We start from the raw sequence: 12646 nt of genomic DNA on the forward strand, positions 1-12646 counted from the left end.
CTGTACGCTTAGAAATCCAGGCCCCTTGCCATTTCCTGCCACCATGTCCAATAAGCAGCAAAGGGTTGGGGAAGCAAGCATTTTGGCCCACATGCTTTTCTTGCAAAGCTTTTTTCTGAAATGTATAATGCAGCTTTCCCAGCTGGCCTGTGCGTGTGCTGAAGTTAACTCTTCCCTGTCCGGGTATTTTCTTCACGGTTAGATCTTGCTCCAAATGGATGGCATCTCCCTGTCCCAGATAGGAGAAAGCTATATGGTTGCTCTTCAGTTAAGAGTATCACAAGACAAGTGTGGATTCAATCTGATCTGCTGCAGATGGAAGGGGAATTAATTAAGCAGTTTGAAGGGAAGAGTGTGCAATCTTACATAGCCTGAGCCCTTTGGTGGCCATTGGTTTGAAATTGACTGCTGCATTTTTTACAGCACTCATTGGCTTTGTTTAGCGTCAGCAAAATGCTCAGTACTGATGTATTTCTCCATGGCATTTAATGTCTTAGCAGTTACAGAGCAAGGAAGAAGATTGCTTCTGCCAATTACAATTTTACCAGGGCTTTAAAGTGGCACTGCGACCCATTTCAGAGATGGAGGTGACAACTGCCTCAAGGTGGTGGGATTCCAGCTATTTCCCTCCCTCAGTGCAGGGAGAGTAGATGAGACCAGTCAAAGTGTGATCTGCATACTGCTGGCTTTAAGGCTGTTAAATAGCCATGGGCACCCCATATTGAATGGTGTGTTTCACCCCTTTGCACTATCTGTCCTGCATTACCTAAAGGAGGCTGCATGGCTCAAGCTTACGGTGGCAAATACAGAGCACTTGGTGGTTCTTCCCCTGACACACATTGGGAAATGAGTCTTCTCTGAACTTCCTGACAGGGAGAATTAAGGCATTGAATTCTGGGACGGGAAAAGGTATTCAGCATTTCTCATTCTGGGATTTCCTATTCAGCTGTACAGCAAATGTACTTTCATCCCGACGGGTGGCCTTCGTTTTGAAGGAGACAGTGGGATCATGGAGAAGAAACTGGCCTTCATGCCTGATTCCTTGCACGCACATGATCATCTTCCTTTGAAAGCTTGATCAGGGTGCGAAGGAAAGCACACAGCTTCTGGTATACCTCCTCGCTAATCTCATGACATAGGACCAGCCATTCTCAGCATTTTTTATAATTTGGCAGCACCTGCTCTTCACTGTCTCCTGTCATGTATCCAGTGTTCCCCTGCTCTGACCACATCCTACCCCAGCTTTCATGCTTCACAGGAATTGTTGGTGGTTTATTTTTTTTCCCCTTTGGCCAATCTTGTTAAGGTATCAGCTTTGTCTTGTGTGAATTCCTTGTGCTATGTGCCTGCTTCATACTGCCTTGTAAGGGAATAACCTAGTTGGTGTCCACGTCACATCCTGCTCCCTGCCCAGTCCCTTTTTCAGCCTCTGTAATGGCCTGTCTCTCCTCTCCTCTTTCTCCTCAGCCTCTGGAGCAGAACCTGTGCGGGATATCAGGTGTGAGTTCTGCGGTGAATATTTTGAGAACCGGAAAGGGCTCTCCAGCCATGCCAGGTCGCACCTCCGCCAGATGGGGGTAACTGAGTGGTATGTGAATGGCTCTCCCATCGACACCCTCCGAGAAATCCTAAAAAGGCGAGCTCAGCCTCGGACCAGTACCTCCAACTCCCCAGCACAGGGTCAGAAATCACTTGCTCTGTCTGTTCTTGGAAGCTCCCTGGAGTCACGCGGTCCAGGGGAGAGCCATGTGCCTCCCATGCCTAAGAAGGCACAGCAGCCAGGGAGCCCTTTGGGGCACTCTCCTACCTCTTCTCCCCCAACTGCTAGAAAAATCTTCCCTGGGCTTTCTTCTCCCTCTTTGCACAAGAAACTGAAACAAGATCAGCTGCGTATGGAAATCAAGCGGGAAATGATGTCTGGGGGACTTCATAATGATTCACATCTATCTGATAGAGCTTGGTCACCACGAGAGGAGATGTCCCCACTCAATCTCTGTAAGTGTTAGCAACAGGGGCTGTATGCATAAGCCTTTGGTGATGGGCAAAAATGCGTGTTGGAATGGGTGTGAAAGTGAAGAATTGGGAATTAGGGCTACATGATTTTTTCCCTCAGTAAACAGGGTGCTGCTGCCTAGTAATCAAGATCTCAGGTAGCATCAGCTTTATGCTCATGCATTCCTGCACTGGAGATTCTGAGAGCTTGTGACCATGTTGTATGGATTCCTTGTAAGATTGCTATTAGCGATTGGGGCCTTAGTACAGTGAGAAACTTTCTGTGTTTCCTCATTGGCAAAATAAATGCAAATATTCAGATATTCCTGTCTCCAAATGTGCAGTCACTCTAGACCTAACAGAGTGTTGAGAAGCATGCTAGCTTCGGGCATGAAGGACCCAGACCTGGAACCTGTTCAGCCTTTAAATTAAATGGGTGGCTTATCAGATATAAGTGAGATAAGTAGTTCATTTTGTGTGTGTGTTTTGAAAAGCACTGCAGAAATAAATAAGAAGGTTGTAAGAGGTGCATGACTGGTTGCTAATTACTTGCCTTTGAGTGTAAAGCATTCTCTGTGCATGTTGATTTGTCTTTTGCAGCCTCTCGTGCTGACCCCGTGCGGGATATTCGGTGTGAGTTTTGTGGTGAGTTTTTTGAGAACCGGAAGGGGCTCTCCAGCCATGCCAGATCTCACTTGCGCCAGATGGGAGTAACTGAGTGGTCAGTCAATGGCTCCCCCATCGACACGCTACGGGAAATCATAAAGAAAAAGAACAAGCCGTGCTTGATCAAGAAAGAGCCAAACACAATGAGCATTGAGCTTCCGCAGCCCATGGGGGAGGATGGAGCTGATCCTAAATCCCCTGGGAAAATGCTGCAGCCCATGGCCTTGTCCCCGCTGGGCGGGAGGACTGGGAAACCACACCTTGGTCGGGAGGTTAGTCTATCACCACTCAAGTCACCAGAGGGCTTCTTGGCACCACTCTCCACTAAGCGCCCGCTGCCAGATGAGCGGCTGAGCGGCCACAGTGAAGTGAAGCAGAAAACCTACATCCAGACGGAATTGCCATTCAAAGCCAAGCATGTGCATGACAAGCCCACTCATACATGTAAGTGCAACCCCAGAATGGGAGAAGGGATAAGGTTGGGATCCTGATAAACCTTGGTATTCTATTTCAGGGCTTTCCCTTATGAAATTGTGTTGCTTTCAGGCTTGTTGGGGGTGGGAGGGTAGAAGCAACAGTGTACATATGGACCTTATATAAAAGGTATTCCACTACAGCCTTTAGAAAAACCTTTTGATGCGAGGCAGCGTCCTGATAGGTAGGGTAGTGGGCTTAGAGTTAGCTAACAACCCTGGTGTAGTACGTTGCCTCTTCTCCTTCCCTGGTATCAGCTAGCCTTTATGCATCCTCTGGCTGGTAGAGTTATTTCATTATCTTTAGGGATTCAAACATTGGGCAAATCAGTAAATGGTGTAAACTTCCATGTCTTCAGCCATATGGCCAAAGTGGGCAAAGGTATGCATCTTGCCTATTTATGGGCAAAGGATTCTGGGGTTTGGTTTACTTGACTTGTGGACTACAGGTGATGGCAGTGCGTAGAAGTTTCAAAGTGGGCTTTTCAGGCTGTTGGTATCGATCCCTGAGGATCCTTTGTGGGGAAATACGAGTAGTGCCATGGAGCAAATAAGTCCTGGTACTCCACACTTGAACTGTTACTGCTTAAGTCCTTTACTGAAGGTTTTGCTCAGTCTAGCTCCCTGCCATTTCTGCTCCCAGCCACCGAAGCCTGCTGTGAACTGTGTGGCCTCTACTTTGAGAACCGCAAGGCGCTGGCCAGCCATGCTCGTGCGCACCTCAGGCAGTTTGGAGTGACTGAATGGTGTGTGAACGGCTCCCCAATCGAGACTTTGAGTGAGTGGATCAAGCATCGTCCCCAGAAAGCCGGAGCCTATCGCAGCTACATCCAAGGCGGGCGGCCCTTCACCAAAAAGTTCCGCAATGCATCTCACATGCGCGACAACGATGCTTCTGGGAAGAGGGCTCCCCTGAGCCTGCAGGCAGGCAGCCCTCCACTGGCGAACAGAAGCCTCGGTGGAGAGATAGTGCCCAGTGAGCCTAGCAAAGCTGTGGATGGTGGCAGTGGCAGTGGCGGCAATGGGGGTGATCGACCTGCAGTCACGTCACCTCTGTCGCTGGTAAAGATGGAGGAGCATCAGCAGCATAACATAAACAGTGAGTCATTTCTTTTTCAACACAGGGCCCATCTGGGTACAAGGCTTTCTGGGCAGTCGGGAGGCCTTCTTGAAGCGGCGGCTGTATCTTCCTGGGGGGTAGGAGTGGTGGCAGTGAATGTTCAGGCACCAATCTAATTTCTCAGTGTTCCCAAATTATTCATTGGCCCCAATGCTTTGGGTAGCTTCAGCTAAGGGCCTCAGAGAAATTCCTCAACAGACTGGCATGTAAAGATCTTAGTCATGGGGAGATGCTTAGCATGACAGTGCTATTCCTGTAGCTTCCCCACTCTACCGCATGACTTCTAGACTTTCTCCTGCCCCACCTTTCTTTTTTTCATAAAAATGTTTTTCACAAAGTTCCTTTTTCATTCCAAATACAGCACAGCCAATGCTGTTTCTATATCCCAGCATCCTTTCCGAAACAAATTTCCCCCCCTGTTTACTAGAGTTTGAACGGAGGCAGGCCAAGCCCGTTGAGGCTCCTCCACCTCGAGAAGAGGAGATTGCTGATCTGCAGCAGAAGGTTGAAGAGGTCCGCCAGCCACCTCCCAGAGTGAGACCTGTGCCCTCCTTGGTTCCTAGGCCACCACAGACCTCCTTGGTGAAGTTTGTGGGCAACATCTACACGCTGAAGTGCAGGTTTGTGCCATTGTTCCATTTTGCTAATCCCCCTTTCTGCAGTGAAATTTGAATGGCTTTATAGTGTGGGCAGTTTGCTCTTAAACCTGTTATAGGCAACAATCTTCTTGTAGCAGGCCTCTTGGAGGCAGGGCAAGAGATGGGCAGGCAACCTCAATTCCCACACACCCCTTTCCCACATTCTACTTTTGGGGGGTTTCCCTATGCGCTTCGAGATGAGCAAATCTTCAGCTTGGTTCAAATAGACTTTTGTGTTCTCTTTGTGCAGGTTCTGCGAAGTGGAGTTCCAGGGGCCCCTCTCCATCCAAGAGGAGTGGGTGCGGCACCTCCAGCGCCACATCTTGGAGACTAACTTCTCCAAGGCCGATGCTTTGCGAAGTGGGACCGATGTGCCTGCGGCACCACCTGTAGCCGAGGCCCAGTAGCAAAGCTCTTAGGAAGCACCAGCATTCCAGGGTTTCTCTCTTACCTTTCCAAATGAACAAGATTAATGGTTATCAGAAGGGGGGTGAAAGCAGTATTTGACACCCCCCCACCCCCACCCCGTGCTCCACAGCTTTGTCCGCCTGTAGACTTAACTTGGATTTTGGGTGGGGCGGAGAGTTCGCAGGAACAGTCCCAGAGTTTGAGCACTAAATTAACAATGCTGTTTTTAATGGAGATGCTCCTTATTGATGGAAATGGTATTCCAAACTGGAGCTCGCTTTTATCTGCACAAAAGTAAAACGGAAATTTTCTTGTCCTTCAAGTGAATGCAGGTTTCTCCAAAGACACACACTTGTTACAGGGAGGAAACATGGACTTGCTCTGTTGCAGTTCAGGCTGTGAGAGATGTGATGGTGAGAATTGTGAATATGAGGTTCTAGTGAAAGTTGTGAACATGAGGATTTGTTTGAGGTCAGACACAAGCAAGTTGGGAGGGTAGACACAGAGCACTTTGTTCTGTGGGGAAAGCTGTTGATTCTGTATGTGACTCTAGAGTTAATGTATGTTTGACTCCTTAGGTGACAAGTCTTTAGTTTCTGTAGACGTTGGATCCTGTTGTGCATGTTCACGTTCCCTAACTGTGTAATGGAGGGCCTCAGTCCCACCTGCATTGAAGGGGAAATCATGGACTCTTTGACCCATATACATTTCCCCTTTACATAACTTCCCAATGTCACCTGGTTATCCCCATCTGTTTCATGTGGGACCCTGTAGGGAATTCAGCTCTGCCACATTATGGCAAAGAGAGTTTGGCAAAGGAATATGGATTTTTCCTGTCTTTAGCCTTGGGCTGAAGAAAGGGTAATGATGTCCCATAGATAACCTCTGCCTGAAATCAGGGATGACATGTCCTTCTGGACAAGCAAGTCCTTTCCAAGGGTACCTGAAGAGTTTGGACTTCTTGCGGGTGGAGGGGTCTCTATGTTTCTCCTTTTTTAGCAAGAACTTGGTGCAGTTCCCAAACCAGCAACAGTAGGTCCTACTGGAATTTCTGCTTTCCTGTTATTTCTCACTGTTGCTGTCCTCGTCTCTCTTCATAGAACCTCAACTTTTTAAACTCTAGTTTTGTGTAGAAATAACAAGCATTCATTTTTATTTGGATCCCAGGCTGAGCAGAGTCTGGAGGCAAATTACCTTTTAACTTTTTCAATGGGCATATTCTGGTTATTACTGTACCTAGGAATATGTATATTAGATTAAACCTGTTCTGGAAACAAAAGGAGAATCCTGAGTGTGTGCTTTTCTGGTTGTATACTTACGTGGAAGGTGGAGAATGTGTTGTGGTTTCTATAGAGAGGTGTCCCAAGAGCTGCCAGTGGATGTGGAAGCTGTTTCCTGGAGAAACCTTAGGCTCTATCACTCCAGGATAAACTGAAACTACCAGACTCACTGTCTTGGTAAGGTGTACTTTAAAAGTGTATTGGTGTATAAGCTTTTTTAAAAAATTGCTTTAATTTTCCCGATGTTGAATGTATTTCCCACATCTCACCTCGACTCTGGCAATACAGTCTGAGACCCAACCCATACAGGTCTTACGTAGAACAGGTACTGAAATCCTTGTATCAAAGTGTGCCATCACTGTTGCGGGCGCCTATTCTGCCCTGTACAACTTCTTCCTCTGTTTCTGATTTTTAAAACAATTTCTTTTTATTTGCTTTGGTCTCCCATAGCAGGCTGAGCAGCAGTCATGTTATGAAACCAAAGTCACAACCCTAAGCTTTTTTTTTATTCAGCACCTATAATACAGAAGAATGTCCCAGCACAAGACAGTGTAACTGCATCACCATTTGTCGCACTGGGTTCCTGTTAGACCAAAGCAGGGGTTTAAACCTTGATTTCAGTCCAGGCATTCAGTATAAAGGTATGTGGAAATCCTGCAGCACAGAATGATGCATTGGTGAGCAAATTCCTCACCATATATAACTGGGCCAGTTTCCAGAGCAGGGACTAATATGACAATATAGTTCCAAATATTACAGAACTCCCTGTGCTAAGAGCTGCCTTCCCAGAACTGTGTGTGGAGGGTGTTATTACACCTGTCACTACTTTAAATTAAGGGGTAGCAATAGCACCATAGCTTTCCAGCTAGCTTCATTCTGACTGTCTTGAAAAATGGAAGGAGAAGTGAGTAGCACAGTGTGTCTTGCATGCAACCATCCCTATTGCTTTCTTTTAATCAAAGGCCATGAAGGATGCATGCATGGTTGATTCTGCCTTGTTTCCATTCCCTCTCCCATCTGAGATGTGTTCTTCCTTAGCATCATATCTGATTGAAAAGTATTGCATAAGAGTGGTAGCAGGGAAATGCTGCTTGGCAGCTACCATGTGCCAAATACTATCCATGTTCCCCCTGTTTATTAACTTACCAGGAAAGCATTACACCTCTGCCTTTCATTGTACAGTGGTTTTCACTTCTAAGTGCATTAAAGGCAACTGAAAGCACCTAGCTTAAATAATTGGTTGCTTGGTTCAAATCAATTTGTATAATCCAGCTCTCCCCTTAGGATTGTCAGAGTGCTACAGTGCCCTTGGTCACCCCAACAGACAGATTCGCCTCTAAGGCAGTCTAGTGACAGCGTCCATTAGCCATCTTGTCTGCTGACCAGGCTGCGTAGTACACCTGTCTCCACCCCCTCCTGATCTGAGATACCGTCCCTCCTGCATACAACTCCTGATCCTAAACATTGTGAAATTTGAATTTGAGTTCCCTCTATGATTGGACCTTTGTGTGTTAAGTTCATGTCTCATCTCAAGTCACTTAGCCTTCCTTCAAGTTCTTCATTGTCATTCACTTCCAACTCTGAGGCTTACCTTCAGCATTGTAGCCTCAGGCCTCCCTGTTCCTCAGATTTCTTGTATCTTGGGACTTCTGCTACCACCTGTCCCTAAGGGAGGTTCTACTCTCCTCCAAACTGACAACATCCCCCTTCCTCACAGAAGTAGCAATGCAAGCTGTTTGGTTCCTTGAACAACTTGAATTGTATGCTGCCACATTAACCCAACCAATTAATGCCAGAGGTTTCACTGTCTAAAGCACAATACAATTAGTTTGGTTAAGCAGTTGCAGTATTTTTAATCTACTGATAGGTTCCCCAGTAAATTGGTTAGCAGACTGTAAGGGGAAAAGCAATACTTTTAATAATTAGCTTAGAACTGCAGGCAGCAAGCACCATTTTATAAGAAGCATTCTCCCTTATGACCAGAAAGAATGCTTCTTTTAAGATGTTTGATATCATGTATGTGTGCATCATCTTTAAAACAAAGCATGCCTTTTGCTTCAGGGATATTGTTTTTACAAATATGCAAATTTTCATTAATTGATTTAATCAAGTAAAACTTGTATAGCCAATTAGTTTACATTTATTTAATTGGGTTGCATTTGCAACTTTGGAATCTTTCAAATTGATTCCTCCCTTTTGCCAGTACTCTTGATATTCTTTTTTTGGAGTTGAGCCAACTACGTGTTCCTTTGAAAGGGCCTGCCTCACTAATAAAGTTTGATGTTCCAGTAGGAAAAGATCTTATTCCTGTTAGAGGGTGGGGTTTTTTGGTAATTATTATACAAGCTGGCCTTTATTATGTTTGCTCCAGGAGGCATTGCATTCAACCTTTTATCACATTATCTGTAGATGGGAATAAAACTCTTGAATGCCTTATCTTAAAGGGGCAAAGCCCATAAATTATGCAGATTTAAATAGTTGAGAAGGGAGATCACAGGGAAATATGGAATTTTCTGTGAGACAGTTCAGGACCACATTTTTTTCTGAAAAGGCTGAGTCTGCGCTACTTACAGGTGTGGGGCCAGAGAAGTTACAGCATTATGTTTGTTTAGCCAGGGAGCAGTATGCTCATTCTGTCCCTGCAATCAGATATTGATATAGCCTGTTTCAGACCATTTCCGATGGGTCTTTAATAACAATTTCACCCTCAATTGCACCGTAAAATGTTGGACATGATGTTTCCATTTTCTCCAATCTTCAAACAAAGGAACAGACATAGGAAACTGACTTAGACTGAGACCATCTAGCTCAGTAGTGTTGTCTACCAGGAGAAACTTGGAACCTTTTGCAGGCAAAGCAGATACTCTACCACAAGCTAACGTTGTGATACGAATGTTGCGTTTTTTCTCATCTTGTTAAATGAAGTAAAAACAAGGGTGTTAACTGAGGTAGAGACAATGTTAATATCACACTCTAGCAACTTACATGATTAGCTATACTTGGAAATCAAACTCCTTAATGAGTCTGTGGCAAGGTCTTGGTTTTTTGCTAAGGCTTGTACTTTATCAGAAATCTGAGAATATCCCTTCCCAGTTGTCCTGATGGAGATAAAGATCTTCAGTGAGCCCTTAGCTTAAGCCCTCTTCAACACTAAAGGACCCACATACTCAAGAGGCTCTGCTCTTCTTTGGGTGCAGGAAATTTCACCAAGGATGCCAGACTCCTGGAACAGTAGAGTACTTCACCTGGGAGAAAAATTCCTTGTAGGCTGAAGCTAGAGGCTCGTAGACACAATACTGTACAAATTTCTGCTATAATCTACATTAATGGAATAAAAGATGAACATAAACCAAGGGACTAGGAATGACTTGCTTGGTCTCCTCCACTGGAGTCAGGCCATTATGGCATTTGCAGCAGCTCTGAGACCCTGCAGGAGAAAGATGAAACAAAAGCCTGTTCATACTAACAGAGCCATGAGGCAGGAGATCTTGCAACAGCTTAAACATAGGCCAATTTGTTTTTAAAGCTTTAGGAATTACTATTTTCTTCAGCATACCAAGGACAATAGAAGGGTTGAGTGAATAAAATAGTTTCAAACAATTTAAGGCTATGCATAAATTTGTTAGTTCACTGTTGATACTTGGCTGTACAGAAGAGGATGAAGTTGGGTTTTGTAGAAAAGAGTTGAAATTGGCACAGCCTACTAAAATACAAGGTAAAGGTGCTAGCATGCATGATTAGAATTGTGTTCCAGCAGTGGTGCCAATCTAGTAATGTAAAACAAATATCAGAGTCTAGGCCGAAAGGATTAAAGTCAGGAAATCTGCCCTTAGAGAAAGCCACCAGTAGACTGATAATGTAAGTAAAGCAGGATTTTGTTTAGAAACAAAATACCAGTATCTGAGAGATTGTTTCATACTATGGATCAAGCCTAGAGCATACTCAGAAGTTTGAGATCATAAGCAGGGCAACAGCTCAAATCATGCCATGCCAACTAATGGATTCTTGGAAAGTCATGATCTAGAGTTTGTTACTTACCCAGGGCTGCTTAATAGTGCCTACAAAAGTGCCTTGCTATGAGTATTAGCATCATGTGGTAGATGTTTTATTCTTGCCCTCAGCATTATTCTGTATGTGCAAGCTGGTGCGAATGAGACACTGGTAAAAGTCTATCTATTCAATTTGTCCTTTTTTAATAACAAGTGACTGTAAGCAGAATAACTATTTTTCCCTGTGGCAACATTCATAAATCAAATTGCACCATCAAGCAGTTATCCACTTTGTAGCTTAATCTTTTGTCAGTTCCTTTATTCTGACCTTCTGGTGTCCAATTTTTGAGTTTATGAAGCAAACCTAGTAACTATATTTTGAATGTCTAATCCAAGAAGCTGAGATGGTTCCAGTACTAGCTATGAAGCACCAAGCATTTTCAAATATGGTGGCAAAAAGGAATCCTCTCTGGTTTAGCTAAGTCCATAGCATTTTAGCTTTAGATGTTTATTAGCAATTGGAAATCCAGCTGTTATGCAAATATTACTTTTAATTATCAAATATTTATGGGTTAGAATCAGAGTTAGAGGAGACTATCTCTCTGTTCTTCATATTTCTCTGAAAATTAAAAGGCAGACACTTTGCCAAGGGCTTATGTTCAAGATAAAGTACAGTACTGATTGACTAGGTGTCGGTTCTAATTCAGAATAATCGGACATGGTGTAATATACATTATCAAAGGTGATAAGTGTTCAAAACACTTGGTTTCAGTAATGTGGTAATCTTGCAAGATAGGCTGATATTCATATATTACAACTGTAGCTCTGAGGTGAAGCAAGAGCCAAGGAGTGAATTTATGGCTGAGGTGAGAAACAACTGTGATATTGCAGCTTGCCGCTCACGGCTTCAGGCAACTCACTTTCCATTTGAATCTTGTTCAAACCAGAATCTCTCTTCAAATGGTTTCTCTTCTAGAAAAGAATACTGCATTGCAGCAACCATAACTTAAAAGTGTAATGAGATGGTGGCAAGAGGACTTTTACCTAACCTCTAATATATAACCTTCATGGAAGAAACTGCCCAAGCATTGCCTATATTCAAGGTGTTTGGTATTCTGAACCTCATCAGTGAAGAAGCACCAGCTTCCACGCTGGTTTGCATAGCTTTGGGTACTGGTTTGCATAGCTCTGTTTTTACCACCTTTTCAGCAGCTTTAGCCCTGCCTTCACATCCCGTTAGTGTATGTCAGTTTGGTTCAGTTTGATACGATGCAGGTGGTTGCACTGGCTCCACCAGTTGCATTGGCGGGATGTCAAGTCATTATTATTTTGTGTGGGTGAGAGGGAAATCTGACCTGATCTTTCTTTATTTCTATTTAGAAGAAACCGTTTATGTGCTCGATCGTACACTGATGTTTTTCGCTGAGGAGCACAATTGCTACATCAAACTTTACATTTGGGGAAGCAGGCTACACCATGGTGTTGTGCCCCTCTTTGCTCTGTCCCCCTCATAAGGGACACGCCGCCATAGCAGTTCAGGCAACTGACACTCGAGCTGTCCTGCCCCCTCGGTATTTAAATTCCGATGCCGCAGCTTGAAGACGTGGGGAGGGGAGACTATTAATAACAAGGCGCTGTAAAATGGTAGTCGTTGTACCTCCTGAGCTTCCGTAGCCCGTCAGATTCGGAAGAAGTTGAATTCCTTCCAGTTTATCTCGTTGATTATTTTCCCCGCCCTCAGTCCACCCCCCTCCCCCGCGAGATAGAGACGAACTAAGCTTCTCTCTCTCTGACCAATAGGAGCAGCTGGTTGGTCCCGCCTCCTGAAAGGTGCGCAACAAGAGAAAGCGGACGCGCTGCATACTTGGGGACAATGAGTACAAATTAGTGCCCGCCGTTGCGCCGCTCCTCATGAGTGATAACCGCTTAGATCCAATGACCTCTTGGAAATCTCTAGCCGGTGCTGTTATTCGCTGACGGAACATGATTGGCATCCGCAATTGCCTTATAGGTTAACCGAAGTGGTTCTGATCGATGCCTCCCGCCTCTAATGAAATACGAGGGCTCAAGGCCTCTGTTC

At 44.8% G+C, this 12646-nt stretch overlaps 1 protein-coding gene and 1 long non-coding RNA gene across 19 annotated transcripts in view; one reads left to right on the forward strand and one right to left on the reverse strand.

Moving 5' to 3' along the window:
- Positions 1–6576, forward strand: part of WIZ (WIZ zinc finger) — a 60073-nt gene extending 53497 nt beyond the window's left edge. For all 18 annotated transcript variants that reach the window (XM_083490692.1, XM_083490697.1, XM_083490689.1 and 15 more), the window contains 5 exons: positions 1468–1995; positions 2593–3102; positions 3775–4230; positions 4679–4871; positions 5140–6576. In XM_083490692.1, coding sequence (XP_083346818.1) covers positions 1468–1995; positions 2593–3102; positions 3775–4230; positions 4679–4871; positions 5140–5296 — 1844 coding nt within the window. In that variant the 3' untranslated portion in view covers positions 5297–6576. The remainder of the gene's footprint in view (positions 1–1467; positions 1996–2592; positions 3103–3774; positions 4231–4678; positions 4872–5139) is intronic.
- A 3297-nt stretch (positions 6577–9873) lies between these two features.
- On the reverse strand, positions 9874–12534 carry LOC310700824. The gene is made up of 2 exons (XR_014522856.1): positions 10616–12534; positions 9874–10004 (listed from the first exon to the last, which is right to left on the reverse strand). It is a non-coding gene; the product is annotated as an uncharacterized lncRNA (long non-coding RNA).
- Positions 12535–12646: the final 112 nt, after the last annotated feature.

Source organism: Podarcis liolepis (assembly GCF_965112155.1).
Source record: "Podarcis liolepis genome assembly, chromosome: 2".
NCBI lineage: Eukaryota > Metazoa > Chordata > Lepidosauria > Squamata > Lacertidae > Podarcis > Podarcis liolepis.